This window comes from Zea mays, chromosome 10 (genome assembly GCF_902167145.1).
Source record: "Zea mays cultivar B73 chromosome 10, Zm-B73-REFERENCE-NAM-5.0, whole genome shotgun sequence".
Lineage (NCBI taxonomy): Eukaryota > Viridiplantae > Streptophyta > Magnoliopsida > Poales > Poaceae > Zea > Zea mays.
This window is the reverse complement of record NC_050105.1, coordinates 108,739,893-108,757,324: the sequence shown is the minus strand read 5'-3', so window position 1 is coordinate 108,757,324 and position 17,432 is coordinate 108,739,893. Positions and strand designations below refer to the sequence as shown.

Here is a 17,432-nt window from a genome sequence, read left to right as displayed (position 1 = left end):
AACAAAATAAGATCAATTCATGACCATAAACTGCTCAAACAAGATGACTGCAGTAGTCCAATGATTATATCTGACCCCAAGACAATTCCCATAGAAATCCACAACTCAAAAACTCGAAGGTTCATCCAAAATCCAAAGAGAGAAGGGAGAGGAGTGGAAGAACACTAACAAGTGTAAACTGAAATTAGATTCAAATTTAATTCAAAAGCACCTTGTACCACGTGTGAATACAACCGCACTTCCTCACAGAGTCATAGGAACACAGATGTGGAGTTCAAAACATCTACGGATCTCAGGGCTAAACCTACTGCAACCTATAGAATGGAAACAAGGGTTTTCTAAACAATTGTCCAATGAGATAGCCAAAAGCGATAACTATAACAACAGCCTACCCACCTATATATATGGGGTTATTTCACTAGTCTAAACTAACCCTAGATACATAGATGTCATCCACTTAATTGGGGGCAAAATGGACCAACTCCTGGGTTTTTCATCTGATGGCCACACGCTCTTAATGAAGTTGCTTCGCCTTGATGCACCCTTCGTGATGACGCCATGTGTTGCCTTCGGTTCTCGTTGGAACCACACCGCTGAATTTTGAGGCCCAAACTCGGCGAAACCAGCACTCTGGGGCGCTGGGTGGTTTTGAGGCTCAACCACCAAAACCTCCATGAGTAGCATACTCCATACACGTCCTTCATGTCCTGGACACGTGTCTCGCTAGTCCTTGACCATGCTAGCAACACGATCCGCTCTTACAAATCCTTGTGCTGGTGTGTGTCCCATGTGCCAGTTACCACAGTAAGCCCAACACTTGTCCTTCACCGCGCCAGGCCCATCGGCATGAACCCACATGATCTTCACCTTCGGTGTCGATCACCATCCCTATACTGCACACTTGCACACCACAAACTAGTTTTACACTCTGTAGAGGTAGCACAGCTTTACCCACAAGACGTGTTTCCCGTGAAGCTAGGGTTAGCTAGACCCTTAGAAACTTCCAAGGTGAATGGCTAGGTATCCATTGCGAGGCATTTACAAAGTGCACTAGCTTGAGAAAACCCACTATTGTTTTAGGATGAAGGAAGCATAGGCCTTTTTCCACGATCTGTAACCCAATCACAGTAATTATAGCCAGCACTATACTCTGCAGCAACACCTCCCTGCTTGCCCCTTTCGGGTAAGATAATCCCTCACTAGCGTTCCTAAATAATTGGTGAAGGGTGTCCCATTCCACCCTTATGGTAGCACTGTTTTCTTATGTTAAGCTATATGTTCCAATTAACAAAATGAGCTTATCATGAATAATAATTAAGCCAGCAATAATGTTAAAGCATGATCATAATTCCTATATAGCATTAATCCAAAACTAGGTAGAGCAATAGCAAGACTACCCAATAATTCATTTGTTTGCAAGGTGTAGGAGAAACAAAACTAGGTAACCTATTAGGTCCCATCAGCTTAACCTAACTATGCCACGGTGATTAATAGAATCATTATTAGGTCAAAGAAAGTGATCAAGGACACAACTTGCCTATTTGGTGCAAACTCCAAGTACTTCTCCATCTTCTAGGGCATATTTCTAACAGTCTCTCACTTGCAATAGAGTTAATCTAGAAGCTATCTAATACTCATAGATCTCATGTGTGCCTCATGCTTAGGTTGTGGAAGAGCTTTCGCCAAAGGATCAGCAACATTCAAATACATATGTCTTTTGCATATCTTTATCTCACCTGCCTAACGAATTCTCGTTTGAGGTGAAACTTTCGTAGTATGTGTTTGCTTTTCTACTTGTTCCTTAACTCCTTAGCTTGCACAATAGTCCCATTGTTGTCACAATAGAGGTTCAATGTACTAGAGGCATTAGGAAACACACCAAGATTGATGAGGAACTTCCTTATCCAAATACCTTCCTTCGCAGATTCAGAAGCTACAATGTACTCAGCTTCTGTTGTAGAATCAGTTACAGTCTCCTGCTTTAAAGTTTTCCAACTAATAGCACCACTATTTATTATGAACACAAAACATGATCACTTTTTAACTTGTCTAGATCAGTTTGGAAGCTAGTATCAGTGTAATAAGTTACAACAAGCTCCTCCTTACCCCCATAGACTATGAACATATCTTTACTCCTTCTCAAGTACTTTAGAATTCCTTTTACCATTGTCCAGTTACCTCACCTGGATCAGTCTGGTGCCTACTCATAGCACCTATAGCGTATGAAACATCTGGGTGCATACTTATCATGGCATACATGATTGTTCCAATTGCCGAGACGTATGGTACATTAGTCATGCACTCCCACTCATTAGCCGTCGTAGGATACTGCCTCTGGCTAAGGTGTATACCATGTGACAAAGGTAAGAACCCTTTCTTGAACTATTCCATGTTGAATCGTTTCAACACCTCATCAATATACGTATCCTAGCATAACCCTATAAGCCTCTTTTACCTGTCTCTATAGATCCCTATGCCTAGAATATAAGCTACTTCCCCTAAACCTTCATAGAAAACTCTTTTTTAGTTAAGTCTTGATGGATTACAACATTGAAATGTCATTCCCAGTCAATAATATGTCATCTACATATAAGATCAGAAACACAACAATGCTCCCACTTTTCTCTTTGTAAACACAAGCTTCTTATTCATTCTGATGAAAATCAATCACTTAAACTACTTCATCAAAACGAATGTTCCAACTATGATGTGTGCTTCAACCCATAAATGGATTTCTGAAGTTTGCATATCTTTCCAGCATTGACCAGATCAACAAAACCCTCGGGCTATATCATATACACATCCTCATCTAGGTTTCCATTTAGGAAATCTATTTTGACATCCATCTACCAAATCTCATAATCAAAATATGTGTCTATAGCTAGAATGATCTGAATAGACTTAAGCATCGCTACTGGCGAGAATATCTCGTCGTAGTCAACTCCTTCAACTTGTCAAAAACCCTTTCCAACAAGTCAATCCTTATAGATGTGAACATTTCAATCCATATCTTTCTTCTTATAGATCCATTTGCACTCTATGGGTATAAGACCATCAGGCATGTTAACAAAGTTCCAAACTTGATTGTCTCCCATGGAATCTATTTTGGATCTCATGGTTGCTTGTCATTTCTCAGAATCTGGGTCCATCATCGCTTCCGCATATGTTGCTGGTTCGTCGTTGTTTAACAACAACAATTCCCCATTTCTCAATAATAGCATTTCTCTTTGTGTCTCATGAAGCCTTGCTGACCTTCGTGGTTGTGGTGGTGCTTCTCTTGCGACAGACGTCTCAACTTGTTCTGCTACATTAGCATCACTTGTTGAACCTTATCCCATTGGCTCATCCTAAACTTCTTTAAGATATATTTTTGTTTACTTTTCTCTCTTTTTAGAAACTCTTTCTCTAAGAAAACACTATTCCGAGCGACAAACACTTTGCCCTCTGACCAATGGCAAAAGTAATATCCCAAAGTTTTCTTTGAATATCCCACGAAAATGCACTTGTCCGATTTTGGAGTGAGTTTATCAGACTGAAGTCGCTTGACGTAAACCTCACAACCCCAAATTTTCGGAAAAGACAAATTGGGGCCAATCCACATCTCATATGGTGTCTTAACTAAGAACTTAGACGATACCATATTTAGTGTGAAAGCTACTATTTCTATAGCGTATCTCCAAAATGACAAAGGTAGGTCTGACTACCTCATCATTGATCGAACCATATCCAAAAAGTCTGATTATGTCGCTCAGACACCCATTCCTCTGTGGCGTTCCAGGCGACATATGATGCGGAACAATTCCAGAACTCTTTAGATGATTGCTAAACTCATGGTTCACATATTCACCTCCACGATTAGATCGTGGTGTTTTAATTTTCTTGTCACGCTGATTTTCCATTTCATTTAGAAACTCTTTGGACTTTTCTAAAGATTTTAACATGTGTTTCATTAAGTAAAGATAACCATATCAAATAAAGTCATCAATGAAGGTTATGAAGTATTGGAATCCTCCCCTAGCTGTCATACTCATTGGTCCGCAGACATCAATATGTATGAGTTCCAACAAATCTAATGCCCTCTCAGGTAAACTCATGAAGGGCGCATTGGTCATCTTGCTAAGTAAGAATGCTTCACATGTCTCGTATGATTCAAAATCAAACGAAGTTAAAAGCCTATCAAAATGAAGCTTCTTCATGCGATTCTCACTTATATGACCCAAACGATAGTGTCACATGTAGGTAAGACTTAAATCATTAGGCCAAGGCTTTTTAGCACATATACTATATACAAATCATCATCAAGATTTAAAATAAATAACTCATTCATAATGGATGCAAAAGCAACAAACATGTCATTCTTAGAGATCACACAACCATTGTTTTCACTCACAAATGAATAACCATCCTTCATTAAACATGAAGGAGATAAAATGTTTCGACTCATACTAGAAACTAGATGACAATTATTTAACTCTAAAATAAATACTGATGGGAGGTGGAGTTGCATCGTCCTGATGGTCAAAGCAACAACTCTTGCATTATTGTCGACGCGATAATCAACTTATCCTTTCACGCTTCTACTTTTTATAATTCCTTGCATCGAATTGCAAATATGGGCAAACGATCCGCTATCAAATACCCAATAATTAGTATAAGAATCAGCAATAAAAATTTCTGTAATGTGAATAGCAAGTATATCTGCTACGACTGTATACTTACCATCGCGATGCTTAATAGAGGCCAAGTACTGCTTTGCAATAAAAACATTCAGCATCTACAACTGGTCCAGCCTTGGGCTTTTGGTTTGGCTTGGAGATCGTATCTTTAGCCTTGTCATTCTTCTTTTGAGATTTATCCTTCTTAAAGTTGGGTTTGTTTTGGACCGCCATCACATGTCCACAGTTGTCAGCGCATTTCTTTATGTCACCATCTACTATTTTCAGCATGCCACATAGTTCATTGAGGCCCTTCTCCTCCCATGCAAATGGCAGTTCATGACGAAGTTTCCATACCTAGACAAAAGAGATGCCAAAATAAAATCAGTGGCCAACTCTTGGCCTAGTGGGAAGCCTAGCTTCTCCAACCCTGAATGTAACCAACCATTTTGATTACATGTGGCACAATTGTTGCGCCTTTTGCTAGCTTGCATTCCAAAAAGTGTTTGGACACATTGAACCTTTCAATCCTAGCCTAAGTCTGGAACATGTCTTTGAGCGTCACGATCATATCGTGCGCCTCATGGTTTGTCTCAAACTGCACCTGCAGCTCGGGCTCCATAAAAGCAAGCATACAACAACTCACATTAAGATTACCATCCATTGCTTTCTTGTAAGCGTTTTTAGATGTAGCAGTTGCAACTTCACTAGGATCCTCTAGCAGTGTGGTGTCTAGAACTTCTTCCTTTTTTAGCCCTAAGAACAATTCTCAAGTTATAGATCCAATCTGTATAACTTGTTCCATTTAACTTATCTTTTAAGAATTGATCGCAAAGTAAATGATGTTTTGCTAGGTGCCATTTATCTACAACAAAATAATGCAAAATACTAAGACGAGAGGGATGTAGAGGGGCTCGGCGCTGTCACATCGGGCGAGAGGGGTCCTGGTGGCTAGATCCATCACAGAAAAACCAGAGGGGTCAAACTCAATGGAACAAGAATTGTCGGTAGTGAACCGACGGACAGAAAGGAGATTGCGGGTGATAGGGGGGCTACGAGAATGCCATTGAGATAGAACGGTCCAGGGAGAACCGAGGCACCTACTGAGGTGACCGATAGAGTGGAACTGTTTCCAACGACGATCGAGGTGGGGTTGGAGGAGTGAGGTAGGCGAGAGCGAGATAGCATGCCTGCGATGGGGGTGGTGTGGTAGGAGGCACCGGAGTCAATGACCTAGTCAGGGGAGGGTGGAGCCAATGCTATGGTGCTATAGGTGGCGGCAAGAGAGGCTGGGTCCCAGCCTCCAGCGAGCGAGGACCAGGGAGTCATGGTGGTGGTCCTCGAAGGCGCGAGCTGAGGTGGGGTCAGGGTCGTCGGGGCACGACGTATGGAGGCATGTCATAGGCAGGCGGCGAAGGTGCACCGTATGGGGCGCAGTCAGGAGAGCCGGCACCAGCGCCAGAGGATGGGAGGCACTGGGGGCCTGACCCGGCCATATGGAGATGGTTCCGATCCAGGGGTTGTAGAACGATGGCCAGCCCTGATCGCTACCCCGGTCGGGGGAACCTCCACAAGTGGAGCTACCCCCCCCCCCCCCGTGTCCACCCTTACAGGGGCGACGGTCGTCGTCGGCGGTGGAAGATGAACGAGGGGCCACAGGGGCCTCGCCAGGAGGACAAGCGGGGGCCTCGGTCAATGAAGTACGAGGGGCATGTCCCCTAGAAGACGCCTAAGCAACAGTGGGAGCGTTGTAGAGTGCAAGGGCCAGAGAGGGTGCCTCAATCGCCATGGTGAGCTCCTCTAGGAGAAGCTCGTTCCGCACAACATGGAAGGTGGGAAAAGGCACGGTCCGCTTGATGAGAGCCTTCAGGTGGCCGTAGCGAGGGCTGAGGCCACGCAGGACGTTCAGCACCAAGGTGTGGTCGACATCGGCTCGCCAAGGTCACGGAGGGAGTCCGCTAGGCCCTTCATCGAGCGATAGTACTCCCCCACAGAGAGGCCCCCCCTTAGAGAATTGGTGTAACTGGGCATCAAGGTGAAGGGCCCGAGCGTTCCGGTTCCTGAGGAACTGTTCCTCGAGGGCGAGCCAGGTCTGACGACTCATGTTTGTCTGGTCGCGGATGATGTCTTGGAGCTCGACGGTGATGGTGCCATGGAGCCACGAGAGCACCACGTTGTCCATTAGGTACCAGGAGGGAGACGATAGGGTGACGATGTCGTCGAGAACGTGGTCAGCGAGAGCGTACTACCGAAGAGTGAGGAGGACCTGACCCCGCCAACAAGGGTAGTGGGAGGATGTCGAGTCCAGCATGATGGACACAAAGGACCGGATGTTGTGAAGTCTGGCCTCTTGGGCGTGGAGGGAGGCGATGTGGTCAGCGTCGAGTCCGGGGGTGAGGGGCCTCGGGAGTGAGCGGGGGAGCCTCATGGACGACTGGCGCAGGGCCGAGGATGAGACATTGCGCGGTGGCCATCTGGGCGGTTAGAGTGGCGCTCATGGCATGCTCTTGCTCTAGAGCGACGGACGCGATGTGCTCGCGCTCCTGCGAGGCGGCCAAGGCGGCCTGGATGGTGACGATGGCCGCAGCGAGCGACGAGGAGGCAGGTGGAGGAGCCATCGACGACGGAGCGTGTCGGCGTGGACTGGAAACCCGGCGGAGAGCGACGGAGTGGCTGTTGCGGTGCCACAAGGGTAGTGAGGCGCATGGGGGAGGCTCCGGGAAGGGGGCCAAGGTCGGCGATGTAGGGGGGCCAACTCCAGTGGTGGTCGTCCTGGCCGTTGTGGAGAGTAGACCGGGGAGGATGGTAGTCACGGCGCTACTGGTGGGGCGCGGGCCTACGACCGTGTTGGTAGTGGGGGCAGCGTGTCGGGCCGCGGCGGCTGCGGCATGGCCAGCCACGACGGTGGCAGGGCCGCCGGCGACTGTGGTCACTGAGGAGTGGGGGGCAGAACCATGGGAAAGGTAGGGGTGAGGCCGGCGGCGCCGACTGTCGAGGGAGGGCGGCGCGGGAGGGGCGCAGCTGGGAGGGGGAGGGCACATTCGCAGAGTGCGGCCTTGAGGGGAGGGGAGGGGCGTGGCCGTCGGGGGAGGGCAGCGGGGTCGCAGACGCCAAGGAGGGGGCGGCGCCGGCACCGAGCATGGGAGGGGGAGGAGGCAGCGGCGGCTAGGAGGGAAGGGGGCAGCGGCGACTGTGGATGGTGGAAAAAATGTGACCTAGCTCTATACCATACCATGTGGAAAACTCTAATCCTAACAAGGGGTTAAGTGTTGTATTAATAGGTTGTGTTAGGTGGGCCTGGCCCGTTATAGGGGTGAGATGGTAAATACACGGGGTGAACCCCAAACACTAAAGAGATACTCTAACAATTTGCATTTGTTGTAACAGATTGCTTGAAAAGGTTGTAAACTTGTGAAGAAAAGAAAGATATACAATAAGAAATTTGGTTTAATAGAAATTTCGTTTCATAAAAAGCGTTAACAGAAAGAAAACATGTGCATACATGAGACTTTGGTATGGTAAAATTTGAAATTGCTATCAAATCTGTGACAACAAGCATGCAAAAAAAATACTCTAGAAGATAGCAGCAAGGAAAGTAACTGCAGATACCTCAGTTCCAGGCATCTGTTGCTCATGAAAAGAACCAAGCGATGGGCATAGTAGTAATAGCAGTCTGCCATGCGTACATAGCTGAAATGCACAATTTCCATAAATCAATTTAAAGAGAAACAAATGTGATTTTAATCATAAATAAAGATCTGGCCACTTGAGATAACTTTATATCCATAATGAAAAGGTGTTGCACAGAAAATGTTTGCTTCCTTGGAAATGAACAAATGTTGGACACGAGAATATCCTCTATACATTTACAATACCATTAGTACAATCCAGAACTACAAAATTTATGAGAACTTCCTGGTCAAAAAAAAATTATGAGGACAAAGAGTGACTAAATCCAGTGAAAGCTACCTTGAAGTCACTATGTTTACAATATGACTGCTGCTTGCATAACAACAATGTCATTTCTATATATGCTGCTGACAAAAATGCTATTGCATCTTGTAGAATTTGAACTATCATAATTTGTACATTATAAGGTATCTTCACTTCTATATACATTATACCCAATCATCTGCGGAGTGAGCAGTGACAATACAACTGCATCAATCACAAAATGATGTTTAGACACATTAATACAATTTTGAAATATATTTCAGCTCAATTTCCTTGAAATTCACATCGTAGGTTTCAAAAGTCAGTCCAACAGACCTAACTTCATTGTGGCTGCAGATTTGCAAAGTCAATTTGGCCATGGATCGACTTCATAGCCTTGAAAAGGTATGTTGTTCCTCCATCATGAAATTGATAGCTCTCTAGTGTCTCTTAAGCCATTCTCAACTAAATTCCAGGTCTAAATTTTTGGTACACAGCAAATGCAAATCAACAGTAAGCATCAAAAAAAGGCAATAACTAGTCAATGCACTTCATAAAAAATATTCTGCAGGAAACATAACCATTTAATAAATCAGTGTTGATGTTTTTTTAATGTGATGACAGGAGCTCTACTTCTCAATTAAAAAGAAGAAAGGAATTGACCTAGTTTTAAGGAAAACCGAGTCAATTACCTACACAGGGTGCACAAGCAACCTAGACAATGGTAGCCCAACACACAAGGCTCATACAAGATCATTGTGGTCGAGCTCAACACAAAGGACGAGCAACACCGACTCTCCAAAACGAGCAACACAAGGCCAAATGAGGAAACCAACAATGTCTATACCCAAAAACGGCACAGAAGGATGAAGACCGCGGCGCGGCGTCGTTGCCAAGCCTCTAGACACCCGAGCGAGGCAGTTCCGATTCTTCACCAATAGGACTTCCAAACTTGATCCTCCGCCCTGCCTCGGCAAAACGCTCAGCCTCCGAAGCAAACTGGTCCGCGAAGAAGGGGGCACGCCTTATGTCATCGTTGTCGACCCACATTAACTGATGTAGCAGCTCCGACTTCACGCTGGAGGACCACACCTCCACCCATATATCGGACGCCGAGAAGCAAAAGCAACCAAAAGAGAACAACGTGGCCGAGACGAACTTCAAAAACGGCGCCTAGGCAGTGACATCGAGGACGCCATCATCGCATGTCCAAGATGGATCGGGCTTTCACCGTGCGACGCCCTTATGAGGGAAAACCGCGCCCATGGCGTCACCGTCGCGAGGCTTTCGCCAAGAAGCTCCCAGCACAACCTGTCAGGCCAAAACTCCGGAACGCCAACAGGGGATGCCTCGCCGCACAGCACGAATCTCCCCATGAGGTGCCCACGACGTCGCACAGCACCACCACGGCCACCAAGATCAAGCCTTGGCCACGAGCTCCTTCCCCGCACGAATCTGGGAGCTCTCAACGCCAACAGGGGATGCCTCGCCGCCGCCGTCATGGGGGCCCGCGCGGCCAACCCGGCCAGCCCCTCTGGCAGCGGCGAGACGGAGAGGGCGGGGGAGAGTGGGGCAGCGGCTAGGGTTTCGCCTCCCGAGCCGCCCACGGGAGAGAGCGATGCCCCTGAAAATGAAACAGTGTTGATGTTTAATGGTGCGAGTCACACATGCATATGCATTTTGTGGCAAATGCATATTCTGATGGAATCTATTAATGTGATGATAATACAATACCTTAGTATAATTAAATACACAATACCATATGGGGATTTTAGGTAACTTATATTGATTAAACTACATAGATCAAAATAGCCAGAAGTAGTATGTCACACCTTCATTTGTGGTTATAGTTAACTGCTTTTGCTGTCTTCTAAGAAGAGTTAGGGAGTCACGGTGTGGTAGAAACTAACGTCACGAACTCACAGTAATCTGTAATGGATATTCAGCAAAATAAGAGTTACATCTTACAAAATCATGTTGCAATATGAAAATATAGGGGTTAACATAACAATAATTCGTATTGACAATTAGCAATATGAGAAATTCAACCAACTGGGTTGAAGCCTTGCTTCTAGGAAATATGCAGCTCGAAGGTATTCATATAGTGATTGATAAACAAAATGACAGCTCACCTAGCTATTCCAACTTATGTTGTATCTTGCAAGTTCTCTTTTTGTCTACTTCTTATACCTGCAACAAGCTTGCATGTCTTCAAGAAAGCATCCAGTAGCTGCATGCACGGCATCAATTATGAATTATACTCTGCCCTTCTGAGTTCTGGCTATCATTGAATGATCTTAAGGGACCATGTACAAGCATTTCAACAGAAGAATCATATTGTGAGTTATCAATATAATAGACAAATATAAAAGAGACCATATATGCAATTTTTTCAGGGACAAAAGGAATTTAACATGTAAAAAGCATCAGTCGAGCTGAGAAGCTGGGAGCCTCTCTGCCCAGTTAAAGTCTAGACCAGAGAGAATCCAGGTGGAACCTGATATGCACTAATCAGCAACAGCTTCCCACCAGAAAATCACTGAACTGTGGTGCTGACTGCTGAAGATATCTCCGGCCTCTTGTGTGTGTTTTTGAGTGATGGAGAAAGGTGGGGGCTGTAATAAGAGTGACTTATGGTGATGTATTTGTACAGTGTGTGTGCTGCAGAATTGTGAGGATCTTTGAACTGCTGTATTTGGGCGCTACAAACTTCTCATTCTGTCCGAAGCAATGCAATGGACAGGGGTTGGTCCCTAACACTCTAAAAAAAATAAGAGGTAAGGTAGAAAGGAAAAAAATACGACATTGGGCAGTTTAGATAATTACCACAGGATGGTGCTGAAAAACAGGAGAGTAGTGCTCAAGAGTTACATATATCTTTTGAACAAGACTTAAGAGTGCATTGACCTTGCCTCCTAAAACGTCAACCTGAAAAAAACACAAGCATTTAAATAAATTGGAGCACGAATTGGGAATAACTTGCTGTTGTAATCAAATAGAAGTGTGCTCAAACAAAAACCACCATGAATGGCTTTATCTTGCTGGGGTACATGTCAGCAGTGATTCACTTGCATGCTATCAGAAATGTCAAACTTTATCTTGCTTGTCAATTAATTACCGATAAAGAATAAACATTCTGCATAAACATCTATGAGAATTACTGTATAATTGAACAATACTATAGAAATTAAAGTCATGTAATGGACCAAATTATTTCTATTCTCCCAGCATATCACTCAAATTGATCTGTCCTGTTTCAAAAATGAACAAAGCTGAGAGTATTCTATCTTGCTCAAACTTGATTGTTTGCAGTCTCAGCTCCTAAATGCAGTTAGTCAACACAGGAATGAGCATGTGCCTTCAGTAATATGCTTGATTTTTTTCCATGCATCATTACAACAGAGAAAAATCACATTGTACTGGACTGTAAGCCAAAAAAATAAGAAGTGCAACTGTGTGGAGAAGTATCTCGTTTGAATAGATACAGAAAACATACCTCAGATTCAGCCTTTTGAAGCTCAGAACGTCTTATCTCAAGCATTTGCTTGTACCACAGGCCCTTCTTTGTCAGTACGATGGCCTGCTGCACCATATGGTTGCACCGATCATTTAGATTCTCCGTCCTGAATTCCAACACTCTTTATCAGTTTGTGCTATAAACAAATGATTGTATACTATGTGGAAGAAATATCACATTACAAATTCTAGTCATATAGACGATTTTTATGAGCATTATTTTTCATCTGACGTTAACAAAAAACAATATATCTTGGGTTCTAAAAATGAAATTAAGTATACCACAATCATAAAAAAATCCTAAATTATTATTTTTTATTAATACTCCATCCGTCCAAATTATAAGCATGAATGATGGTGAATTTAGACACATATACAAAACACATACATTGAATAATCAATGAATGCATTCAAAACCCAAAATCCCTTATAATTTAGGACGGAGGGAGTACTAAAAAACTCTTTTGGGAAGGGGGGATGCACATACTTTTTCTCATTTCCTTTTATTTCTTCTGACATTTTATGTTCCATCTCCACAAATTCTTTTGACAAATCCATGATAGATATCAGGATGGAATCTAACTGTTTTTCTTGCTTTCTTTCACTAGTGATGTCACTGTAATCCAACTTTTTTGTTTCAACTTCTTTTAAGGTGGTTGAGGCCATCTCTAATGTCTGATTCAGCTTGATGAGTTCTTCATACTGCATATCCTGATCAGAAATCTGACATGATCTTTGTGGCGGCACGTGGGGCTCCATCTCAATATCACGGAGTATCATTTCCTCACTCTCTTGTTTCATTAGCAATTGATCATGCTGATTATCTTTGATGAAATGCACCTTTTCTAGTATTGACAACTTTTCCTTCAGCTTCCTATTTTCTTCGTTAGATAAACACAGCGCCATGTCCTTTTCTGAATGTGCAGCTTCAAGTGAGGAAACTTTAGCATGCAAAATTTGGGTAGTCTCCTCCAAGATGTCCCTATGACTATCAACCAATTTGCTTGTAACAGTTTGGTAAATTTCATCTCTTATTGTACTTTCAACATATAGATCCTCATACTCTTCTTTAATGTTCTTGACTTGTCTCAAATGTTCTTTCTCTAGATAATATTGAGATGACATTTTCTTGCTGGCATCAGATATCTGGCAGGATAATTCCTGAACATTCTTTGTCTTCTCTGCAAGCAAATTCCTAAGATGCTGGTTTTCACAGTATAGTGAATCAATTCTACTATTCAATCTGCTCCTTTCATCAACTGCATCACTAGTACTGATTGTAGGTGCTTCCATTCCATTGGACATAATTTGGTCAAATCTTGAAATGACTTCAGGGAATCTCTTCCTCAAAGGCTCAAATTCTACATCGTACTTGAGAGCCAGTGACCATTTCTCTCGTTTGAATTTGAACAGCTCTTCTGTTTTCTCCTGCAAATCCAGCTCATGCAACATTTTCAATTTACTGATCTCAGATCTGAAATAGTTAAGAATTTCTTGTCCAGTCATGCCCTTCAGATGTCGGAAGTCAGATTTTTCTGAAATAACTTCACTGGGACTTATAGATTTCTGTGTTGCAGATTTCTGATTTTCCTCAGAGGAAGATAGAGAGTGATCCTTTTGTGGTATCTTTCTGAAAAAGCTGAACTTCCATCTGTCGCTCCAATTACCCAAACTTTCATGTCTACACAGAGGAATATGGTGTTCCTCTTCTGAAGGTAATAGCATATTAGAAATAGCAATCAGGTCTTCACGGATGGAAGCACACTGAGCCACAGTTTCTTGCGAATTTTTTCTTAGACTGTTCACAATGGAGCTTTGCTCATACAACTTCCTCTCTAGTTCATCCTTAAGACCTCTGACACAGTCTCCAATAATAAAGCCAGTAATTTCTAACTGTAACTCATGCTCCCACTGAAAATCATGAATTGAAGAATTAACCAGTGTGAGCATCTCTCTAATTTGTCGGAACACCACAACCAGCAGCAACTTCAAGCTGTTGAACCCCTCGTCTATCTCAGTCAGCTTCCCAACATGGCCTAGTGTAGAGCACGGGTCATTTAGGTCACATTTATGAGCCACGTTATAGCTCTTGAGGACCCTTATATCCTCGATGAGCTTATTAAGCTGCTGATCGACTTCCACTTTCATCAAATCCAAGTATTCTGCGTAAGTAACTTCTACATTTGCATCCAAGAAGTGTTGATGCAGCCCTGACACTACAGTTGCAAATGGTTTGAAGTTGCTTGCGACACTAGAGCAATTATGACACGACAATCCTGGCGATGGCGCAGTTGCATCGTTGAACTCGATTAAACCATTGTTAAGCTCTGCAGAAGTCTTAGTGTCACTGGAAGCCGGTCTGTTGAGCAAGGACAGATCACCCTGGGCGGTAAACCATGATTGGTCAATGGTGACTGGTCTAGCCAATCTACCAAGAAATGGGTCCATTCTTTCATCCAACACCTGCAACATCGATCATATAAGATTCAACAGTTGATTGCACATTCAGAACACTAACTAGCTAAACCATTATGAATCTAAAACTCGATGCCTGGCATGAAAGCAGGAGATACTTAATTTCATAGGAAATGAAAGTTTAACAACAACAAGTATCGACTCACATGCATTACTGTTCTGAAATTCACTAACCGGTAGCGGTAGGATCCGTCCAGTAAAGTAAAGTAATAAATCAATGTAGACGGACTCTGGTGGCGGATGTGAAGTAACATGTAACATTGATAGCAGCAGGACGGGTAACAGAACGTGAACGCCAGTACATAGACAATTATTCCATACTTGCATTCCACACCACACTCAATCACACACAGAAGTGAGAAGCCACAGCCAGCTGCGGTAAGGCGTAAGGAAGTAACGGCAATACTGCAAGGTGAGATCAGTTTTGACCCGCTCTGTTCGTCACTTCGTCTCCCTTGTGATTTCCGAACTCCCGCACCAAAAGCAGAGCTTGCACTGGAGCAGTGAAGTTGCCTGACTGGAATCGCTCATCCGCCTCGATCCAAAAAAAAAACTGACAAAAACGCCGGCAAAGCGCCTCAAACCACACGCACGACATCCCCGCTCCGAACGGCACCAACCAATCCGAAGTTCCGAAAAAACGAAACCCCAGAGGCCCTGAACCACCACAAAATCCTGAACAACACAAGCGCGGCGGCACGGAGTCACTTACAGGCTGGATCCGAGCCATTGGCGGCGCAGCGGGGGCGGCTGCTTGCCTGCTTTAGCACCTCCTCGGCGCCGTTGCAGACGGCACGCGGCACGGGGGCTCAGTTGTTCCGCAGCCCTCAGCGAGGTGGCAGGAAGGGCTGCCGGCCTGGGGACGAAGGCGGCAGTACAAGAGGAGGGCGTTGGTGAATCGGAGACTGGTCGCAGTGAATTCGTTTGGATTTGTGCGGGCGATCGCGAGGAGGAAGACGACGCCGCGGCCGCTCTTCCTCACGACCAAGTATATGCTAGAGAAGCGAAGGAAGAACGAGTCGTCAGCTCACCGCGCCGCGGGAGGAGGGTAAAACTGGCATCGGGCGCGGCGCGTAACGGCCGTCAGCCTGCTGGAGTAGCTGCTGGTCAGTGGGCCCGCTGAGAACGGGCCCGCAAGGCGGTGGGGGTGGTTGGGAAGATGGGACGTGTTGTAGTGTGTGATGGCCGGTGTATGTGGGGAGGTGGGGCCCGGCCGTCGGCGGTAGTGGGAGCGCGTGGTGTGCTGAGCTGGATGGGTCATTGGGTTGCGGGGGGCGCGCCTCAAGATCCGAGCGGGGTTTGAGAGCGGCCGTCGGATCGGCCTCCGGGATCGTTGTGAGGGCAGGCCGGTTCCGGCTTTGCCTGCACAAGTGGACACTGTACAGCTGGTTTTTGTTGCTTCCATCTCTTTGTCATTTTCTACTCTCTCTAAACAAGAAAAAAGTACGTGTAAGTTATACATTTCAAAAGACATTACACGACCTGTTTTCACTGAAATTGTCAGTGTGTAGATGGGAAGGGAGCTAAGCTGAGAAGTCTCAGTTGCCACTACTTGGCCATGTGTTTACTGATCTGCGTCTGATTTGTTTCAATTAAGAAAAAAGGTACTGGGCTTGGATCTACAGATTTGTTTTCAGCTATTCTAGTACTATACTAGTATAGGAGTAGATCGTCTGATCTGGAGATTTTGGCGCTTGGCATGTTCACATGATCACATCAGCTGATTGACCGTCGGCACAAGAGATGTGGTTTCTTTCATTGCGCAAATCTCGCCATCAAAGTGATGTGTGACGTGATACTGTGGTAGGCCATACGATTGATCTTTAAATATAGATAGCAAGATTTCGCATGGTAACAATTCACAAATGTGAATCAAACGGCACCTTGTGTGAACAGGTCAAACATTCAGTCACCAAGAACTCTTTTCGTAAAATCGTAAGTCACAAATGTTAAATCAACCAGCTCCTTGTGTGAATTAATGGTGAAAATGGGTGACATGCACATTGTGATGTATTCCTCCAGCGCGGCAAATGTCTCACAAGATCTGCACGAAGCTGCCGGAAAGTGTGGGTCACTTACATATTTATTGTACCACCTGCCCGAAACATGGGAGATTAGCTACACTTCGGAGCCATATTTACAGATCACTGACACCTATACAGATCACGAGATGTGTGCTGGTATGGTACCAGGTGAAACAAGCTCTTCTTTTTGTCGCACCTGCATGCTGGTGGAGGTTGCATGTCCTGTCCACAAGGGCAGCGGAAAAGGTGACGAAAAGGTGGAGAAGTCCACGGAACGTTAATTCTTTTTACCTGAGAAACTGGTGCAGATGGCCTAGGGCGGACCAGACAACCAACAATTAGATGGAGCAGCAATCATGCAAGAATGCAGGGCCGTAAGACCAACATTAACATATATATTAATTTGTGTCCCCAGCAGAATAAACGGGGGGTCAGTGGAGACGATAGTATCTGCCTTTCTGAAAATCAATTCTGTCCTCTCTGATAGGGTGGACAAAGTTGAGTAGGCCAATATAGTTATGGATATAGATGGTCATAGGGGTGAAAACGGGCAGATACGGACGGATAGTAGCTCATCCTGTATCCTACTCTAATGTATTTAAAACAGATTCGGAATCGGATACGGATAGTTAGAAACGGGACGGATACGGATACAGGGACCGGATATTTATCCGGGCAGATAAGTGACGGATACGGATATTATTTGATCAGATATCGGATACTTGTCGGATAATGCATTAATTGGTTATCATAAAATATTCTTGTTCGACCACGAAATTGCAAGTAAATTAATACTAATAAACATTTAATAGAAGATAATCTCAAGTTC

At 44.5% G+C, this 17,432-nt stretch overlaps 1 protein-coding gene and 1 long non-coding RNA gene across 8 annotated transcripts; both read right to left on the bottom strand.

Annotated features, from left to right (window-relative positions):
* Positions 1–4,286: 4,286 nt before the first annotated feature.
* On the bottom strand, positions 4,287–8,357 carry LOC103641559 (uncharacterized). Its single transcript, XR_002265828.3, has 3 exons — positions 8,265–8,357; positions 4,720–5,012; positions 4,287–4,628 (listed from the first exon to the last, which is right to left on the bottom strand). It is a non-coding gene; the product is annotated as an uncharacterized lncRNA (long non-coding RNA).
* A 781-nt stretch (positions 8,358–9,138) lies between these two features.
* LOC103642697 (WPP domain-associated protein) lies at positions 9,139–15,722 on the bottom strand. 7 transcript variants are annotated; one of them, XR_002265550.2, is made up of 7 exons: positions 15,292–15,722; positions 12,592–14,567; positions 12,085–12,211; positions 11,415–11,516; positions 10,721–10,818; positions 10,421–10,517; positions 9,139–10,212 (listed from the first exon to the last, which is right to left on the bottom strand). XR_002265550.2 is itself a non-coding variant. In XM_008665910.4 (6 exons), the coding sequence occupies exons 1-5, from the start codon at positions 15,307–15,309 to the stop codon at positions 10,735–10,737; spliced, it is 2,307 nt and encodes a 768-aa protein (XP_008664132.2). In that variant the 5' UTR covers positions 15,310–15,722; the 3' UTR covers positions 9,139–10,212; positions 10,721–10,734. The 7 variants fall into 7 exon arrangements, 3 of the variants coding, with proteins under 3 accessions (XP_008664132.2, XP_020401186.1, XP_020401187.1); XR_002265551.3 differs by having other exon boundaries at positions 10,721–10,884; positions 15,292–15,715; XR_002265549.3 differs by having other exon boundaries at positions 14,726–15,701.
* Positions 15,723–17,432: the final 1,710 nt, after the last annotated feature.